The sequence below is a fragment of the Eurosta solidaginis genome, chromosome 4 (genome assembly GCF_040869045.1).
Source record: "Eurosta solidaginis isolate ZX-2024a chromosome 4, ASM4086904v1, whole genome shotgun sequence".
NCBI classification, from domain to species: Eukaryota; Metazoa; Arthropoda; class Insecta; order Diptera; family Tephritidae; genus Eurosta; species Eurosta solidaginis.
Window position 1 is genome coordinate 195,064,898 of NC_090322.1, and position 16,344 is coordinate 195,081,241.

General features: G+C 35.0%; 2 protein-coding genes across 3 annotated transcripts in view; both read left to right on the top strand.

The window, feature by feature from the left end:
- Nucleotides 1-16,344, top strand: part of LOC137250859 (serine/threonine-protein kinase S6KL-like) — a 91,854-nt gene that overhangs the window by 63,103 nt on the left and 12,407 nt on the right. For both annotated transcript variants that reach the window (XM_067784483.1, XM_067784484.1), the window contains exons 5-6: nucleotides 264-362; nucleotides 3,177-3,335. In XM_067784483.1, coding sequence (XP_067640584.1) covers nucleotides 264-362; nucleotides 3,177-3,335 — 258 coding nt within the window. The remainder of the gene's footprint in view (nucleotides 1-263; nucleotides 363-3,176; nucleotides 3,336-16,344) is intronic.
- Nucleotides 3,342-13,984, top strand: Atg101 (autophagy-related protein 101). Its single transcript, XM_067784485.1, has one exon. It carries the CDS (start codon nucleotides 3,993-3,995, stop codon nucleotides 4,647-4,649), a length of 657 nt encoding a protein of 218 aa, XP_067640586.1. The 5' UTR covers nucleotides 3,342-3,992; the 3' UTR covers nucleotides 4,650-13,984.

Sequence of the window (16,344 nt, forward strand, 5' to 3'; positions counted from 1 at the left end):
TGAGTTCAAAAGAACATTCCAAGGAAATATCGAGCTTCTTAAGAGCAAAATGCTGACATATTAAACCAAGTTATAATTAAACACCATTTCGTTTGAATTTGCAAGAAGCAAAAAGAAAAACATCGGACGCTCTCACCGTAAACTTCAAATTTAAGGGGGGATCCCTAGCAAGTTTTTTTACTGCTTATGTGTATGGAATATTTTATAAATCTACAAGTTTTAAATATATTTAAATACTAAGTGCCTAAATGTATGCTATTTAGTTTCAGAATATGTGCCGAACGGTGAACTCTTCTCTAAAATAACACATTTCTCTTTGGATCTTGTAAGGCTATATTTAGCGGAAATCGCTCTGGCTATTGGTAAGTTACTGTTTTTTAGGGTACTTTGGCTGTAATCTTTTGTATCCGCGTAGAAAGAAAAATGTGATAGGATGCTACAAATTTTTGGGTTTTAAAAAAGTGGGCAGATTTATTATCCGATGTCGCGTAGTTTAACTACAATAGATTTCTTTTAAATGCTGAGCATCTTAAAACCTTGCGTTTTTTAGGTTCTAATACTTTGTGATAAGCACAACTAGCTACAGAAAAAAGCGGAAGTAAATCCATTGTGAAAGACGACTGTAGTTAAGTATTGATTTCTGCGGAAATTATTATAAATAAAAGGCGTTGGGGAGTGTTATTGATGTTGATGGTGGTTTTCCAGATGCAGAGACAGTACGTTCCGGTAACAAGCACCATAAAGGTACTAGCCCGACCGTCTCGGGAATGATTTGGGATGACTACATTCAACCTTCTAGGCAAGCCCGCCCTCCCACCCCCACGATCCATCAGGAGTTCGGTTTCTCCAGAGCCGGGTAGGTGAGGTTGACAAATGCGTTGGAGAAGCTATATATTGCGCTGGCAACCCCTTGAGGGTTGCGCTACACAACCCCTTGAATCAATTTGGTTTTTTAATCGTCTCTTACGACAGGCATACCTACCGCGGATATATTCTAAGCCCCCTAACCCGCTGGGACAAGTCCACTCCCCTCGAACTATAATACTAGTAGTGGCGCTTCGAGGACTTTAACGTAAACCCTAGTAAGACGGAGCTGAAACTGTTCACTAAAAAGAACAAAATACCAAAGTTTCCACTGCCCTCTATAAATAGTACTGCTTTCACTCTGTCAACGAGAGTCAAGTATCTGGGCGTCGAGGTAGACAGCGAGCTTAGCTGGAAATCTAAAACCGAACGTAGGGTGGAAGAGGCTTACAAAGCCTTCTACTCGTGTAAAAGAATGGTCTGCAGAAACTTGGAGAGGTAACAGGTCCACTAAGGTCGTGTAGAACTGATGCACTGTGCTCCAAAGCCAGCTATCTCTGGACCTTCACATACGGCAACTTGACCGGCATTAAGACTTCGTGAGTCTGACTATTGGAACTCGAGGCAGTTACGGCCACAGTAGTAGGGTGGAAGAGGCTTACAAAGCCTTCTACTCGTGTAAAAGAATGGTCTGCAGAAACTTGGAGAGGTAACAGGTCCACTAAGGTCGTGTACAACTGATGCACTGTGCTCCGAAGCCAGCTATCTCTGGACCTTCACATACGGCAACTTGACCGGCACTAAGACTTGGTGAGTCTGACTATTGGAACTCGAGGCAGTTACGGCCACAGTAGTATCCTCAGAAGACCCTGCTGCTGAATGCTGCGGAGGCGGTCGTAATGCATCATCCACCTCCATCTATCAAAAGAAACATCCATGACAAATTCATACTAAAACAGCAGCAATTGGTTCCAGTAGAATTTGCATCAAAATGGCGCCCCGTGCGCTACTTGGGCTCGGGTCTTTGATACCCGGGCCGCACAGCAACCATCTGGTTAGGGGGCTTAGAATATGCCCGCGGCGGGTATGCTTGTCGTAAGAGGCGACTAAAATACCAAATTGATTTAAGGGGTTATGTAGCGTAACCCTCTCTAGGGGTTGCCAGCGCAATATATAGCTTCTCCAACCCAATTTTTTTAACCTCACCTACCCGTGGCGAATCATGTCGCTTTAACAGCCGAGGCTCTGGGACCTCGAACTCCTGATGGATCTAGGAGATGAGAGGGCGGGATGGCCTAGAAGATTTCATGTGGCCATACCAAATCGTTTCCGATATGGTTGGGCTAGTACCTTTCCGCCTATGGAAGCAGAGGTAGAGGGCGGCCCCCACTCCGTTGGAAGGACCGAAACAACGATTTAAACTCCCATGGTGTGACCAATTGGCACCGGTTGGCGGAGCTAAGGAGCGACTGGCGCGCCTTGTTGGACGGCCATAACCGTTTAGACGGTTAAGCGCCAATTAAGTAAGTGCCTTTCTACACGTACAGGATATGCATCCGGCAAAGGGCCAACAACATCGATAGCACTTCCCAAGGCCTTCGGCAAGTGTCCTTATTGCTACAACAACAAGACTCCCAGTGCATTTCTGTTATGAAAAGCTTCTCAGTGAAAATTCGTCCGATTGCAGGTGCTGTTCGGAGTTGGTATAAAACATGAACATAAAACATGAAGACTTCCGGCCAAATTGGAAGAGAACCTCTCGGCAAAATCTCCTCGGAGGTAAATCACGCAAAGTTTTTTATGTGTAAGCCTAAGCAATTTAATCACGAGTTTCCATGATTATCCATATTAACTGTTTCTACTTCACTAGCAATGACGCTACGGCCATACGGCCTAAATAAGATCTATTCTGTTTTACCTTCCACCTTATTTATGTTGGTGGAGTCTTTTAATTTCATATCGGGAACGGTTTAAGAGTTACGCCACCTAGATAACAGAATTCTTGCCTTGCTAAAACAAGGCATTCGCGGTAGGTATGCCTGTCGTAAGAGGCGATTAAAATACTAGATTCAAGGGGTTGTGTAGCGCAACCTTTTCAGGTTGCCAGTGCAATATATAGCTTCTCCCAACCCAATTTTCAACCTCACCTATCCGTTGCGAATCCTGTTTCATTAACAGCCGAGGCTCTGGCGACCCCAAATTCCTCATGGATCTAGGGAGTACGAGGGCGGTATGGCCTAGAAGGTTTCATTTACAAAAACAACATAAACCAACGCTAAATAAAAGATTAGTAGTTTCTGGCACTCGGTTTCAAACGATTATGGCCTTTTATTTTTGTATTTGATGATTTATAATGTGATATATATTTTTAGATTTTCTACACAATGCTGGTGTAATTTATCGTGATGTTAAGCCGGAAAACATATTGGTGACCGCTGATTTTCATTTAAAATTAACCGATTTTGGATTAAGCAAGTGGCTGCGTTTAGGGGCTACTACCAGAACTATGTGCGGCACTTTTCAATATATGGGTACGATTTAATAAAAAAAAAAAAACAAATCACACAAAATATATTTAATGCAGTCAACAGTAGAAAAAAGTGTGCAGCAATTAACGGTATGACCATTTGACTGAAACAAAAACAAACGTGAAAAGCACCTTAGCAATATGCAATAACTTTTCGTAGCAATGAAACAAAAACAAAAAGGCAAACCAATTTATGAAAACGCAAATTTGTGCAAAATACAATCAACAAAATAGAAAGTAAAAAGTAAAACTGTTTAAAGCTGGCGTATAACAGCAACAAAATTTTAAGGATACCGTATTTAGAAAATTAGAAAAAGAACAAGTAAAGTACAAGCGTTGCATAAAATAACGTAACTATTATTTGAAAAAAAAGATACTGTACAAATATTTTGGAGCGAATGCAGCAGTTTTGAAACAACTACTGCTCTTAAATTATTATAGAATTGCGTTAAAAGAAAAAATTAAATGTTTATTTTAGTTTTTATTATTTCATTACATTTATAAGTGACAAATGTTTAAAAATGAACAACAACATAACTATTACAGTAACTGCCTGCCTATAGGTACGCTTATATCACATATCAATAACAAAAAATAATTAAAAAATAAAGCAGAAAAAACATTAAACGCACCCACTTTCCCATACCCTGCGGGCGGCACAATGAACGCACGCTCACAGGTCTTCGACCTATCAATCGAAGGACGCCAAGTGGACGAAGCTGTTGCTAGCATCTTTCATACGGTTCTCTTTCATCGCTGCCAAGGCAAATATATGTATACGGGTGATGCTCAATATTCCATCGGTACAATTGGCTATACGGATGTTGATTGTGATTTTATTGATTTCACATATGTTTGCTGCACCTCCGATAGTCTTTTGCGCAATGTAAAACGTGCTATTAATGTTTTCAGTGAACAATTACGTTCGAATGAAAGTTGCGGTTCTGGGCAAATAAGTTTAGAATTCTTTCAAAAGCGCAAATCACGTTGGTTATTTCAACAAGAGTGTATACCGTGGGAAGTTTGGACTGTACATTTGGATCTCATTAAATATGAAAGCGAAGATGAACGACAACTAAGTCGTGAAAATGTATCAGATTTATTAACAGAAAAAGTTATATATATTACAGAATTAATGAATCGATCAGATTATGTACCGAAGACACCAAGTCAAAGTGAGCTGGATCTCATATTTGATACTTCGTATCCGGATGTGCAGCCTTATTTATTCAAATTTGATTATTCTACTGCGGGCACACAAACACCATCAGTTACAAATGCGGTAAAAAAGATAATAAAGGAAACATTCACATTGTGACGTGTAATGCTTGCGCGTGAGCATTGCCATTGCCACCGCCAACAATCAGAAAATCAACAGCAAACACAAGCACAGCTACAGCAAAAGCAAACAAAGCAACAAAAGCAGCAGCAGCAGCTACAATTTAAAACTAAAAAGCTCAAGTTTACACATGCTAAAGATACGATTGTTGTAGCCGGTGGGAAGTACTTTAGTGATGGTACAAGTATTATGATTTCTCAAGTATGCCGTTCGTACAATAGCACAACGACGATGAATCTTGATATGAATGAGTTGAACACGCCACAAAAACCTCCATATTCGTCTGCCTACGTTGTGGGTAGTAATAGTAGTGGAGAATGTAATAAAAGTGAAAGCAAATCAATTTTAGCAATTGTAGGTGGATTGATTTTGTTGTTCTTATGTCATCATAATCGTCTTGGTTCATATTAGTTGCATATTTAATGAATATACTAAGTAATGCAAACAAATATTGTATAGAACATAAAAGAGTAAATACAACTCAATTTAATTGCATATTTGTTTGTGATTAGTTGTAACTTGTAATATTCACATTTTATGTATGTAAGTATGCTAAAAGCGCTGCAACACAAAAAGCCAATGCAAATGAGTGCTCAATTTTAATCTATGAGTATTATATACTCTTGTATATGTAGCTGTAATCATGTAATCGTATTGGTATATAAAAACTCAGTTTGTTGGGCATGCAATGAAATGTTATCCGGACTGGAATTATTTCGTTTAAGGTTGAAATACCAGTCAAACGCATGTACAAATTCAAGTACATTGTCGATGGCGAAAGTATTCCAATCCAGAAAAGGACTAGTGTAAATCTGATTTTGTTTAGGCTTTTCTTACTTGACGAAGCGCCTATTATTATAAATTAGGCGCCAAGTTGTTCAATGCATATTTTTAAATAAACTTGAAACATTAAAAAAATGTTAAGCGCACATATCCCTATAAAGTATTTCAAAAAAAACAAAACAAAAAAAGTTATTATCTTGCAATGTTCGTGCTTACAAGTCGTTTGACGAATTTAGTGTACGCTTGAAAGTATGCAATGCGTTACTAAAACGTATAAATAAGCGTGCAAAAGTTAGCTAAAATGAATTATCATATATATTATTTCTAATTGCTGTTTTTATGTACGGGTCCCTTTTTCGCTCTTATTTGGAAGTCAAATCTATAAATAAAGCTTTGATTGTAAAGATGGAGATACGGGCTATTAGCGAGCCTTGTGCAATTTTGGTAGTAATGCTCTTGTTTAGCTATATTTTATTAAAATAATTTGCTAAAAATAAACGACTGTGAGCACACAAAGAAATCCATTTGTACTATGGCACTATTGTGAATATTTGCACTGCATTACCGGCAGTTGCTCTCATACGTCAGATGGCAGCGCAAGCTGTAAGTTTTAACTGATTTCGGTTGATATTTGATAAGAGACTTTTAGATTGGTTGCGCAAGATGCGCAAGGGTACGGCTCGTTGTTTTTGAATTCGACAAGCAAACAAGTTTAAATTCATTTTCAAAAAAAAAAAAATACGAGTGTCAATATTTAATATTTTGAAATGATTAATATATAATTTTTCAGCGTAGTTTACGGGATCTGACATGCGTAGACATGCGCAGACATGCGTAGACATGCGAACTATCTCCGTTCCATTAACAAAAAAAAAAAAAAATTGAACAATGCAATCGAAATATCATGAAAAGAATTACCTAGAAATCCATCATCTGTGACCAAAACCAAGATTTGATGTGGAATATATTTTACGAAGTGGACATTCGTGGACGGCTTGGATCACCTTACCTTTGCTTCTGATACGAGGCGCTATATACCTGCGAAGAGATTAAGGCTGAGCTTCTCAACTTTCCACCGTGCGAAAATATATTCCTGAAGTATATGCCTAAGCACTGCCGAGGAACAACCTAGTTTAGAAAAACGTTTTCCAAAGTTTTTTGATGTTACTTTTCTCAGCAAACTTTTTCTTATATCGGACTTTCTTTGCAGAACGTCCTATCTCATAATTTTTTCAAAAACGCACTAAGAAATGGCGTCGCTATTCATGAAATTTTGAAATACGCCATTTTTAGCTACCAAGCGAGACAGTGTGACTTTCCTCTCAGCCGACAAGATATAAAACATGTTTTGATTTATTTTATCATTAAATTTTACGTTAAATCGTGATTTTTCAAACATTAAATAAAAAAAATATGTAGTTAAAAATTGATGCGCTTCTAATGCATACGGATCTACTACTAGTTCGCCCCCAATCTCTTTTACACGCTACTGGCGAATTTGACATGCCCAGGCGGTTGAAGTTGTAGCCGTTGCATTACCTTTTCTATAGTTCCAAACTAGATAGATATTTCCACTCTGGGAACTATACCATTTCCAGTTGTAAATGAGAAAGCGTCATTTGAAAACGGGAATAGTTACTTGAAAATGAGAAAGCGCAATTTGAAAATAAAATTTGTAAATTATAGATAAGATTAGTCAGTTGTAAATTAGAAAGCGTCAAATGTAAATGCGAAAGCGTTATATGAAATTGAGAATAGTCAATTATAAATGCGAAAGCATCACTTCGATTTGAGAAGTCACTTGTAAATGAGAAAACTGTGAATGAAATTTCGAAAGCGTCAATTGTAATTGAGAATTGTCAGTTTTAAATGAGAATAGTGAATTGCAAATGCGAAGAATAATCAATTGTAAATGCGAAAGCGTCATTTTTGAATGAGACTAGTTAATTGTAAATGCGAAAGCGTCACATGGAAATGCGAATAAAATAAAATAAATGTAAGGCGCTATAACCTCCGAAGAGATCTAAGGCCGAGCTTCTCTTCCAATTTGCGTCGTGCTCCGGCGGGACCTACTTGTTTTATTCCGACTCCGAACGGCATCTGCAAGGCAGATGAGTTTTCACTGATAGCTTTTCATGGCATTCATTTCTATATAACGATTTCGTATTTACAACTGACTATTCTCATTTACATATGACGCCTTCGCATTTTTCAGTGATACTTTCTTATTTATAATTGACTGCGTATTCTTAATTACAAATGACGCTTTCGCATTTTTATTTGATGCTTTCCCATTTACAAGTGACTATTCGCATTTCCATGTGACGCTTTCGCATTTACAATTGACTATTCTCACTTCCAAATGATATTTTCGCATTTACAATTCACTATTCTTATTTACAACTGACTATTCTCATTTACAAGTGACTGTTCGCATTTTCATGTGACGCTTTTGCATTTAAAATTGACTATTCTCATTTCCAAATGACGCTTTCGCATTTACAATTCACCATTCTAATTTACAACTGACTATTCTCAATTACAATTGACGCTTTAGAAATTTCAATTACAGTTTTCTCATTTACAAATGACTATTCTCATATCGAAGTGACGCTTTCGCATTTACAATTGACTATTCTCATTTCCATATGATGCTTTCGCATTTATATCTGACGCTTTCTCAATTACAACTGGAAATGGTGTAGTTGGATTATTGGCACTATTTCGATAGTTCCGAACTAGTGTGAAAATTTATAGTTTAGATCTAATGCTTTTGTTGGTACTGTTTCGTTGGTCTCGAACCGGCCAGAAATTACAAATATTGATTTTAGTACAATTTTATCCCCTCTTTCGATAATTCCGAACTAGCGGGAAGGGCTTTAAAGTGTAGCGAAAGAGGGCATACTCATAGACGAAACTCCTTAATGCATGGGACAGTTTTTTTTTAGATAGCCTGTTTATAAAATATGTGTTAAATAATTAATATAAAAACCCAAAATGTAGATTCTGGAACTAGAGAAAATCTAGTTACTATCGCACTAGTGCCTATTCAGTACTTTAGGTCTAGATCTGACCCAGAAGTTTTGATTACTAGTAACTGACTTCCCTTCAGGGAATCTCAAACGAAATATTTGTTTTTTTAGTTTTTCTTCTGTTTTTATTATGCTTTAAAAAGCATATCTTAATACATATTAAGTATTGCTACAAGGTTTCACTGCAGCAAGGCTTTCCATCAAGTTTCTGCCTAAACGTATGCAAAGCTTTCGTCACAAAGATATTTTTCATAATTTTTTGAAAATTCTGATAAAAAAATAATGAAATATCATACTCCAGATGATTAAAAACATACAAATTTAAGAGTCTTTTTTATTCGAAAACCAATCTATCGTCGGGAGAAAAATGTACCCTAAATGTGAATATTATTGAATAACCATTTGTGATTCATATTTTTAAACACTTGATTCATCTTTGTCACAACAATTTTGAATGAAGTAAATTATTGAGCACTCTTTTGCTGCGGCTAGTTTGTAGTTTCAGTGAGATATAATGAAGGGATTGAAAAGATTCTAAAAATGAAAAAAAAAAACGTTTTAATTCTACTTTTTCATAAAATTTTTTTTGTCAAATTTATTTTTACGTTGCCTAGTGGCTTAAGGAAATTTGAGTTTTGTGTTTTTTCACATTTAAAATAATTTGTTGCTTTAAACAATGAAAAAATTATGTATATTGAAACAATGTTCCTGTGGCGATGTTGTGCCATCTTAATTGCTTTATAACGAATAAGGGCACTGAAGATCGCACAACGCCGAAACCAGTTTGTTTCAAATCCAGATATGACAGCCAGTCAGAAGTTCAACAAAACTAAACAAATCGTTGAAAATGAAATTAACAAAAAACTTGAATATTGAAAGTGACACTAAACAATAAATTTCTTTTTTTTATACATATTATTGCTTTGAATTAGTTTTAATTATTTATTATATGTAAATGCAGCATGCATGTTTGGTTATATTAAGTTTACGTTACGTATGTATGATTGTGCTAAATTTATGATTTCTTTTTTACTTTACTTTAGTTATGCGTAATATTTAATTTTTAAGTCAAACAAAGCGTACCTTGGTTAGAAAATTTGTGAAACCTTTGTAAATTAAGTTGAATTAAATTGAACTCATAATGATTTGCTAAGTTTTTTTTTTTTACTTATGTATATAGAAATGTGTTGATATGATTTTTGTGTTTGATTAAAACATATGAATGCGTCTTTAATTTAGTTTTGGTTTTTTAATTTAATCTCTAGCTTCTTTCTAAAATAGAACGTGATATGTATAACAAATTTTCATTTTCATAGAGAAATAAATTCAATATAAGAGTTAATATTTGTGCTAGCAGCTAGCAATTGGTACAATACATTTTTTGTTTTACTATTATTTTATTTTTTACTATTTAATAATTTTTCTTACTCATTCTTCTTATTCATACTTACTGCCCAACCTAATAAAAACGCATTGCGTTGGCGTAATGCACCAACATAAACGACTTTTTTGCCCTAACCGAAAATGACAAACGGGAATATCACTCAGAACAAAAATTAGAAATTAAAGCAGTAAATTTAATTTCAGTTGCTCTCATACAATTTGTATGTGCAGTATGTTTATGAGACATTTTTGACAGAAAACTGTCGCAGTGCGTTTTTATTCAGCCCAATCACGCAATCCTTCGTAGACTGTTTTTTCGGGAAAGTTACGAAATTGCTATCATGCAATTCGACCGTGTTTCTGAACGTCTCCGAAAGTAAATAAGTAAATTCGAAATTCGTAAAGTAGCATCACTGAATTTTCTCGGAACGTAAAGTTTTCACGTTTATTTGAAATTTTCTACGACAAGTTCCGGCCAACTGAGAAAATTTACGAAACGCGAAAAATATTTAAAACAAACAGCCCAATCACTGCACTGGTGCCATTTTTTACACTTTGGATATTCACCTCGGCCTTAGACAAATGTCCTGACGAATACACCAACTATCTTTTTCTATGTTTTATTCAAAAATGCTTCCTCTTTCTTACCCCTTTTTGGTAAAAACAAAAAATTGATGTTACTTTTTAGTACAAAAGTTCATATTTTTGCATACATTTTCGGTAAGAAAAAGAAACAAAAAATTTCGAACCAACAACCAACGGTAAACGAAAAAACAAGAAACAAATAAGCCATGAGGTTTAAGGTTAGCCTACCTCAAATAGAATATCACACAATCTCGGCTGCAGAAGCAAACGCTTTAATAAATTTTATCTCAAAATTGGCTTAGCTTAGGTAAGGTTGAACTCAACGCATCGTGGGGATCTCACCCAGACCTATATTATAAATTACTTCGTCCTCTTGCAGAATACTAGAAGCTTTCTCGGATCTTTTCGTCTATATCTGATAGCTATGCCACTCCTAATAGCTAGAGTCTTAATCTGGCGAGGGTACGAGCACAAAAATGTGTTCGATCGCTTCCCACTTCAACCCGCACTTCCAACATCTGCTACCGCTGACTAGGCCTAATTTAAATCCATGTAACGCTAAAAGGCAATGTCCAATGTAAGAATACCCATTATGAGCATATAGTCCCCTCTCTTTAATGTTAAGAGTAACTTTGTTATCTAAGGTTGTAAGACCTGCACATTATCTTCGATACTTTGTAGCCCCGCGCTTGTCGCCACGCCTTTCCTGCTTGGTCGATCATGCACAACTCACGCTTTCTTTTAATCACACCCAATGCGCTTGGGACGTCTACGGTACAAGCTTTGAGAGATTCGACCTGTTAAGCTGGCTCATCCGTTTGCTAATTTCAATCTACACCCATATGCCCAGGGACCCAATAAGGATGTATATTTCTCCCTATCCCGATTCTCTCCAGAGATTGCTTACAATCTAACACACTTTTAGATTTATTGTTATGTGAGATTATTGGCTTAATTGTTGCTTGGCTGTCAAAATTGACGCGGCTGCAGTTCAAGTTATTCTCCTACAGTGTTTTTACAGCTTTGGTTTTGAGGAAACTTGAAGTTTCAACAAGGATTTATGGATGTCTCTGAGGGCCTTTTGAAGAAAGCGAGCACTTCTTCATACGGATGAATTCTTAAGTGCCGGATTACTTAATAATGCATATGAAGATGACTTCTTAAGTCATCTCAGGGGCCTCTACAATAAGATGTTTGTTGGGATGCCAAGGTTTCTGTGTATTCAGCAGAAACTGTTTGTTCAACATTTCATTCTCTCCTTCTTCACTATCACCTTCATGTTGAGCTTCTATGACAACCAACTGTCTAGAATGATTCCTAGAAATTGTGTACAAGGTTTCTTCTGCAAGGACACTCTTCGGTGGGTTTGCCCTTATCTTATTTGTATTGTATAAGCAACAAAAACGTTCCACCAAATCTTTGGGGTAATGTTAGAAACAAATTTTGAGATAGGCTGCTCTTCCATCTTTTGCTGATATAAAACATTTTTAAATCTGCAGCCGAGAAATAAAATAATGATGAAAGGAATATTAGCTATGATATGAAATAAACATTTTCATTTAGTAAATGAAAAGAACAAATATGGAAAGTTAGGCGTAATAACGATGCGCGGCGTTGCGCTGCTGCGCTGATATCGAGGGCGGCGCCACTGGCGCTGATGCATTATTTCGCATCACTTTAGCGCACTGACGCCATTGACGTTGATAACCCCGATGACTTCAATAATACAAGCAGCACACGAAACACGGGCTGGCAAATAGTTGGAAACAGTAAAAAATCAAATCGTGGGTAGGTAGTTCAATGCTGGAAAAATTTACCTTGAAATAAAGTACGTAGAAATAATAATAATAACAATAATTAATAAATAAAAACAGTGATCGATCTATGACCAAAAACTGAGCTTATGTGTTTGTGTTCTTTCAAAATGTAAAATTTTTCTGCATTGATCTATTTTCTAAAAAAAAAATAAAAACTATTAATTAATTGAACGAACTCACCTGTTCCAACGTACATTACATACATACATACATACTATGCAGTAGTTCATTTGTCCATATGTTTTTAATCTAGAATATAATAAAATATTAAATTAAATTAAATAAGCTAAGTGAAAATGATGTAAAGAAAGAACGAAAGTTTAAAGTAAAAAAAAAATATTTTTAAAGAAATGTAGCCATGTTTTGAATGTGTATGTAGTATTGATGTTGTTTTTAACGTTGTATGATGTGTTTGTATTGCATTGCATGTAATAAATAAACTAGATAAGATAGTGTATATATGTATGAATGCATATATATAGCGTGTATAAGAGTAATATGCAACGAAAAAAATTGCACAGGCATTGTGAAAAGAAAATGCCGAAGTAAAACTAATAACAGCGCCCAACACTGGGATAACGTTATATTTTATTTTAGACTGGGTCGATTTATTAACCGATATCGCGCTATAGATTTTTCGATAGAATTTGGGATCAGAAAAAAAGTTCCACTACGCATACCCAAACAAATAATTTTCGAGCCTGCGAAATTTAATTTTTTTACTTTGATTTTTAAGGTTTTCTTCATGACCTAATAAAAAAAATTTTCATTTGATTGTAAAATGTTCATGTATACCCTGTCCGACCAAAAAATGTCTGCTAAACACGTTGTCGAAAACAGTTTTTTGAAAAGTAAAAACATATTTTTTTTCGGACAGTGTATACATATGACAATTTTTTTAGTAAGTCGTGAAAAAAACCTTAAAAATCAAAGTCAAAAAAATGAAATTTCGCAGGCTCGAAAATTATTTTTTGGGTATGCGTAGTGGAACTCTTTTCCTGAGCCCAAATCCTATCGAAAAATCGATGGCGCGATATCGGTTAACTTTCGTCCATGAAAATCGTCCCACCCTACTACACATACTGTCTGGCATCTGTGCTACACCACTTTTTCAATATTATTTCTAACTTTACCTTACACTGTATGCACAGCTGAGCGAATACCTTGTGTCCGATAATATGTAATTGTGAATACAGTATTAGACTATAGCGATAATATAAGCTTCTTCTTTTTACTGAATAAATTAAAAGCTACGCAAATTATTTTAACAATATTTTACACTCCCCTCCAAATAAATTAAGTTTACCATAAATATTTGCGTACTCGGTGGTTTACTGTTTCGTTTTTAAATAATTCTCTCACTCCTTTCTATACTTCTTTTGCAAAAAAAAAAAAAAAAACAAAAAGTCCCCAAGCACAAACCCATAATTGACAAATACATAAAACTCATATTTAAATTTAACTAAGTGATAAAATAAGGGGCCACCATACTCCAAACCTGAACCACTGTACACCACCACCAACGACACTTTAACCCATATTAAGATACATATAGTACATACATACATATTTATGAAAACAATTTTAAAAGTAAATTTCGTTCAGTAAAATAATTTTTAATTACAAATAGTAAATAGTAGTAAATATTTTGGTATTTAAGAAAAGAAAAAAAAAAAAAATAAAATAACTAGCAATTCCACACACCGATATAAAATGAGAAAATAAACTTAAAAAACAAAAAAAAAAAAAAAAAAACATTTCAATAATAACTTTTAATTAAACTAAGAAAACTCATTTCCTAAAACAAACAAAAATTCAAATACACGCAATTTCATCAAAAAAAAGTTACATATAAAGAAATTGAACAGAGAAAATGTAACTTATATTTAAAACTTTTAATATTGAGGGTGTTTCATTATATTAGTTTGTTTTATTTGCAATGAAAATTTTGCTTTGAGTCTACTTGAGAATGATTTTTTTTTATAAATAAAATAATAAAAAATTGTTTTTTAAGTTAAACGGTTTTATTGAAAATAATACTTACATTAAGTAATAATAATAATACTAACAGCTAGAAAATAATTAGGTAGATCCTAGGTACTAGTCATCACACTCCTCATCAATCTAGGGCGTTGATCAGACAATTGAATAAAAGCGTTGGGCGCGTGAAATTTCTAAAAATAACCTGATTAGAACTTTTGTGTGTCCAACGCTTTTATTTGATTTTTTGATCAACGCCCTAGATTGATGAGGAGTATGATGACTAGTACCTAGGACCTACATAATTATTTTCTAGCTTTTAGTATTATTATTACTTAATGTAAGTATTGTCTTCAATAAAACCATTTAACTTATAGCGTTTTCTTTTCTGAAATAAATTGTCGCCTAAGTAAATGGTAAAGCCTTAATAGAGCTACTCCTACCCCAAAAAATGTTCAACATTTATAGTGTATACAAAGAACATTTCAACTCAACATATTCACTCATTTTAACAGAGTATATGTGGAACTTAAGAGCGAATTGAGAGTTTCACAGAGTTGCACTGCCACACCGCCATTTTATACAGGGTAAAAGTGTAACGCTTTTGCGTTGTGAGCAGGCAACAATTTTCACAAAAGAACGAAATACCCCGTAAAGGTGTTGCCTGTTTTTTAGAATAGAACAACAACCCTTGCGTAACACTTTAGCCAGAAAAGAAAACGCTATTAAATTTTTTTATTATTTTATTTTTTCAAGTTTTTAGTCTTTATTTAATTGTCTATTATTTCTCATTCTATTTAGTTCATTTAGTGACTCATTCAGCCCTATTCTGCATTTCGACTTGGATTGGAATTTTTTCGATTTGGCAATTTTGGTATTCTCTGTTCCAATCTCTTTCGATCCAACTTCGAATCGTTCGATTTTTTGTATTCTGCATTTCGATCGTAGTTCCGTTTTTCTAAGTTGCAAATTAGTTGGCGGAAAAATATTTTCTTTTTATTTTTTTATTAATTTATAACAGAATTTTAACAAAAATGTAAGTAAAACTTGTTAAGAAACGTAGAAGGCTTGATGATGATTGTTTTTATATGTTTCCAGGTCAAAAACAACATGTCGATGTCGAAGTCCTTGGACGTATTTGCCCCGCAAAAGTATCTAACACATACTTGAAAGCATCCTTGTTAAGTCGAAAGTTTTTTTTTAACTATCATTAAACTTTACCACTTTTAAGTTCAATTTCTTACAATTCGTCACTCATCTCAAATGGATTATACAAATTTCGCAATATTTGCCTTTCCATTCTTGCCTGGTAATTTTCGTATGCGTTGCTTTCCAGCTCCATATTAATGCCGCGGCTGTTGATTCCATTATAATAGACAGCTATAATTTGTATCTGTTCGTTGGGTCCAGTTATATGCCAAAGCAAGCTGCCGGCGTAGAGGAAGGTGAAGCGAAAACGTAAACAATCCTTGCGGAAAGAATAAATAAACCTTTATAAAGTATTTTAGGCCAGTGCAATGAAATTAGCATCCCTAAGATTCAGAAAATGTCAACTATATTCGTGCAGGAATCCGTTTTAACAAAACTTGGTGGCCACGGCAGGGAATTGGCCAAAAGAACGACAAAAACACACTTACAATTATGAAAGCACTTCACTCAAAAGAATATAACACTGCCGCAATATATTCTATTGCTTTTTTTTTTGTACAAAATGGCGTGGATAATAAAATATAATTCAGTGTTTTCTTACAAATTTTCTTTAATTTATTTTGTTCTAATGTTCACACATTCCGTACCAACAGCTGATTTCGAAAAATCATTTGCTCATCCTCTTCTCTTTACGATTCCGTCGTAATGCAGAATACCAAACTTCGATTAAAGCGGAGCGTAGAACGGGAACGTAATCGAAATGCAGAATAGGGGTGATTATTACAAAGACTCTTTCCTGACAATTTGTTACAATCTAAGTTCTCAATACATAATCCTTCCAAAGACTTTACTCGACTCTGCGCCACGCATGCTTGTCCCTCCTCCAACTCCAAAATATTTTGATGTCACTTCTACCGGACTGTATGTAATATTTGTTCCAAATAC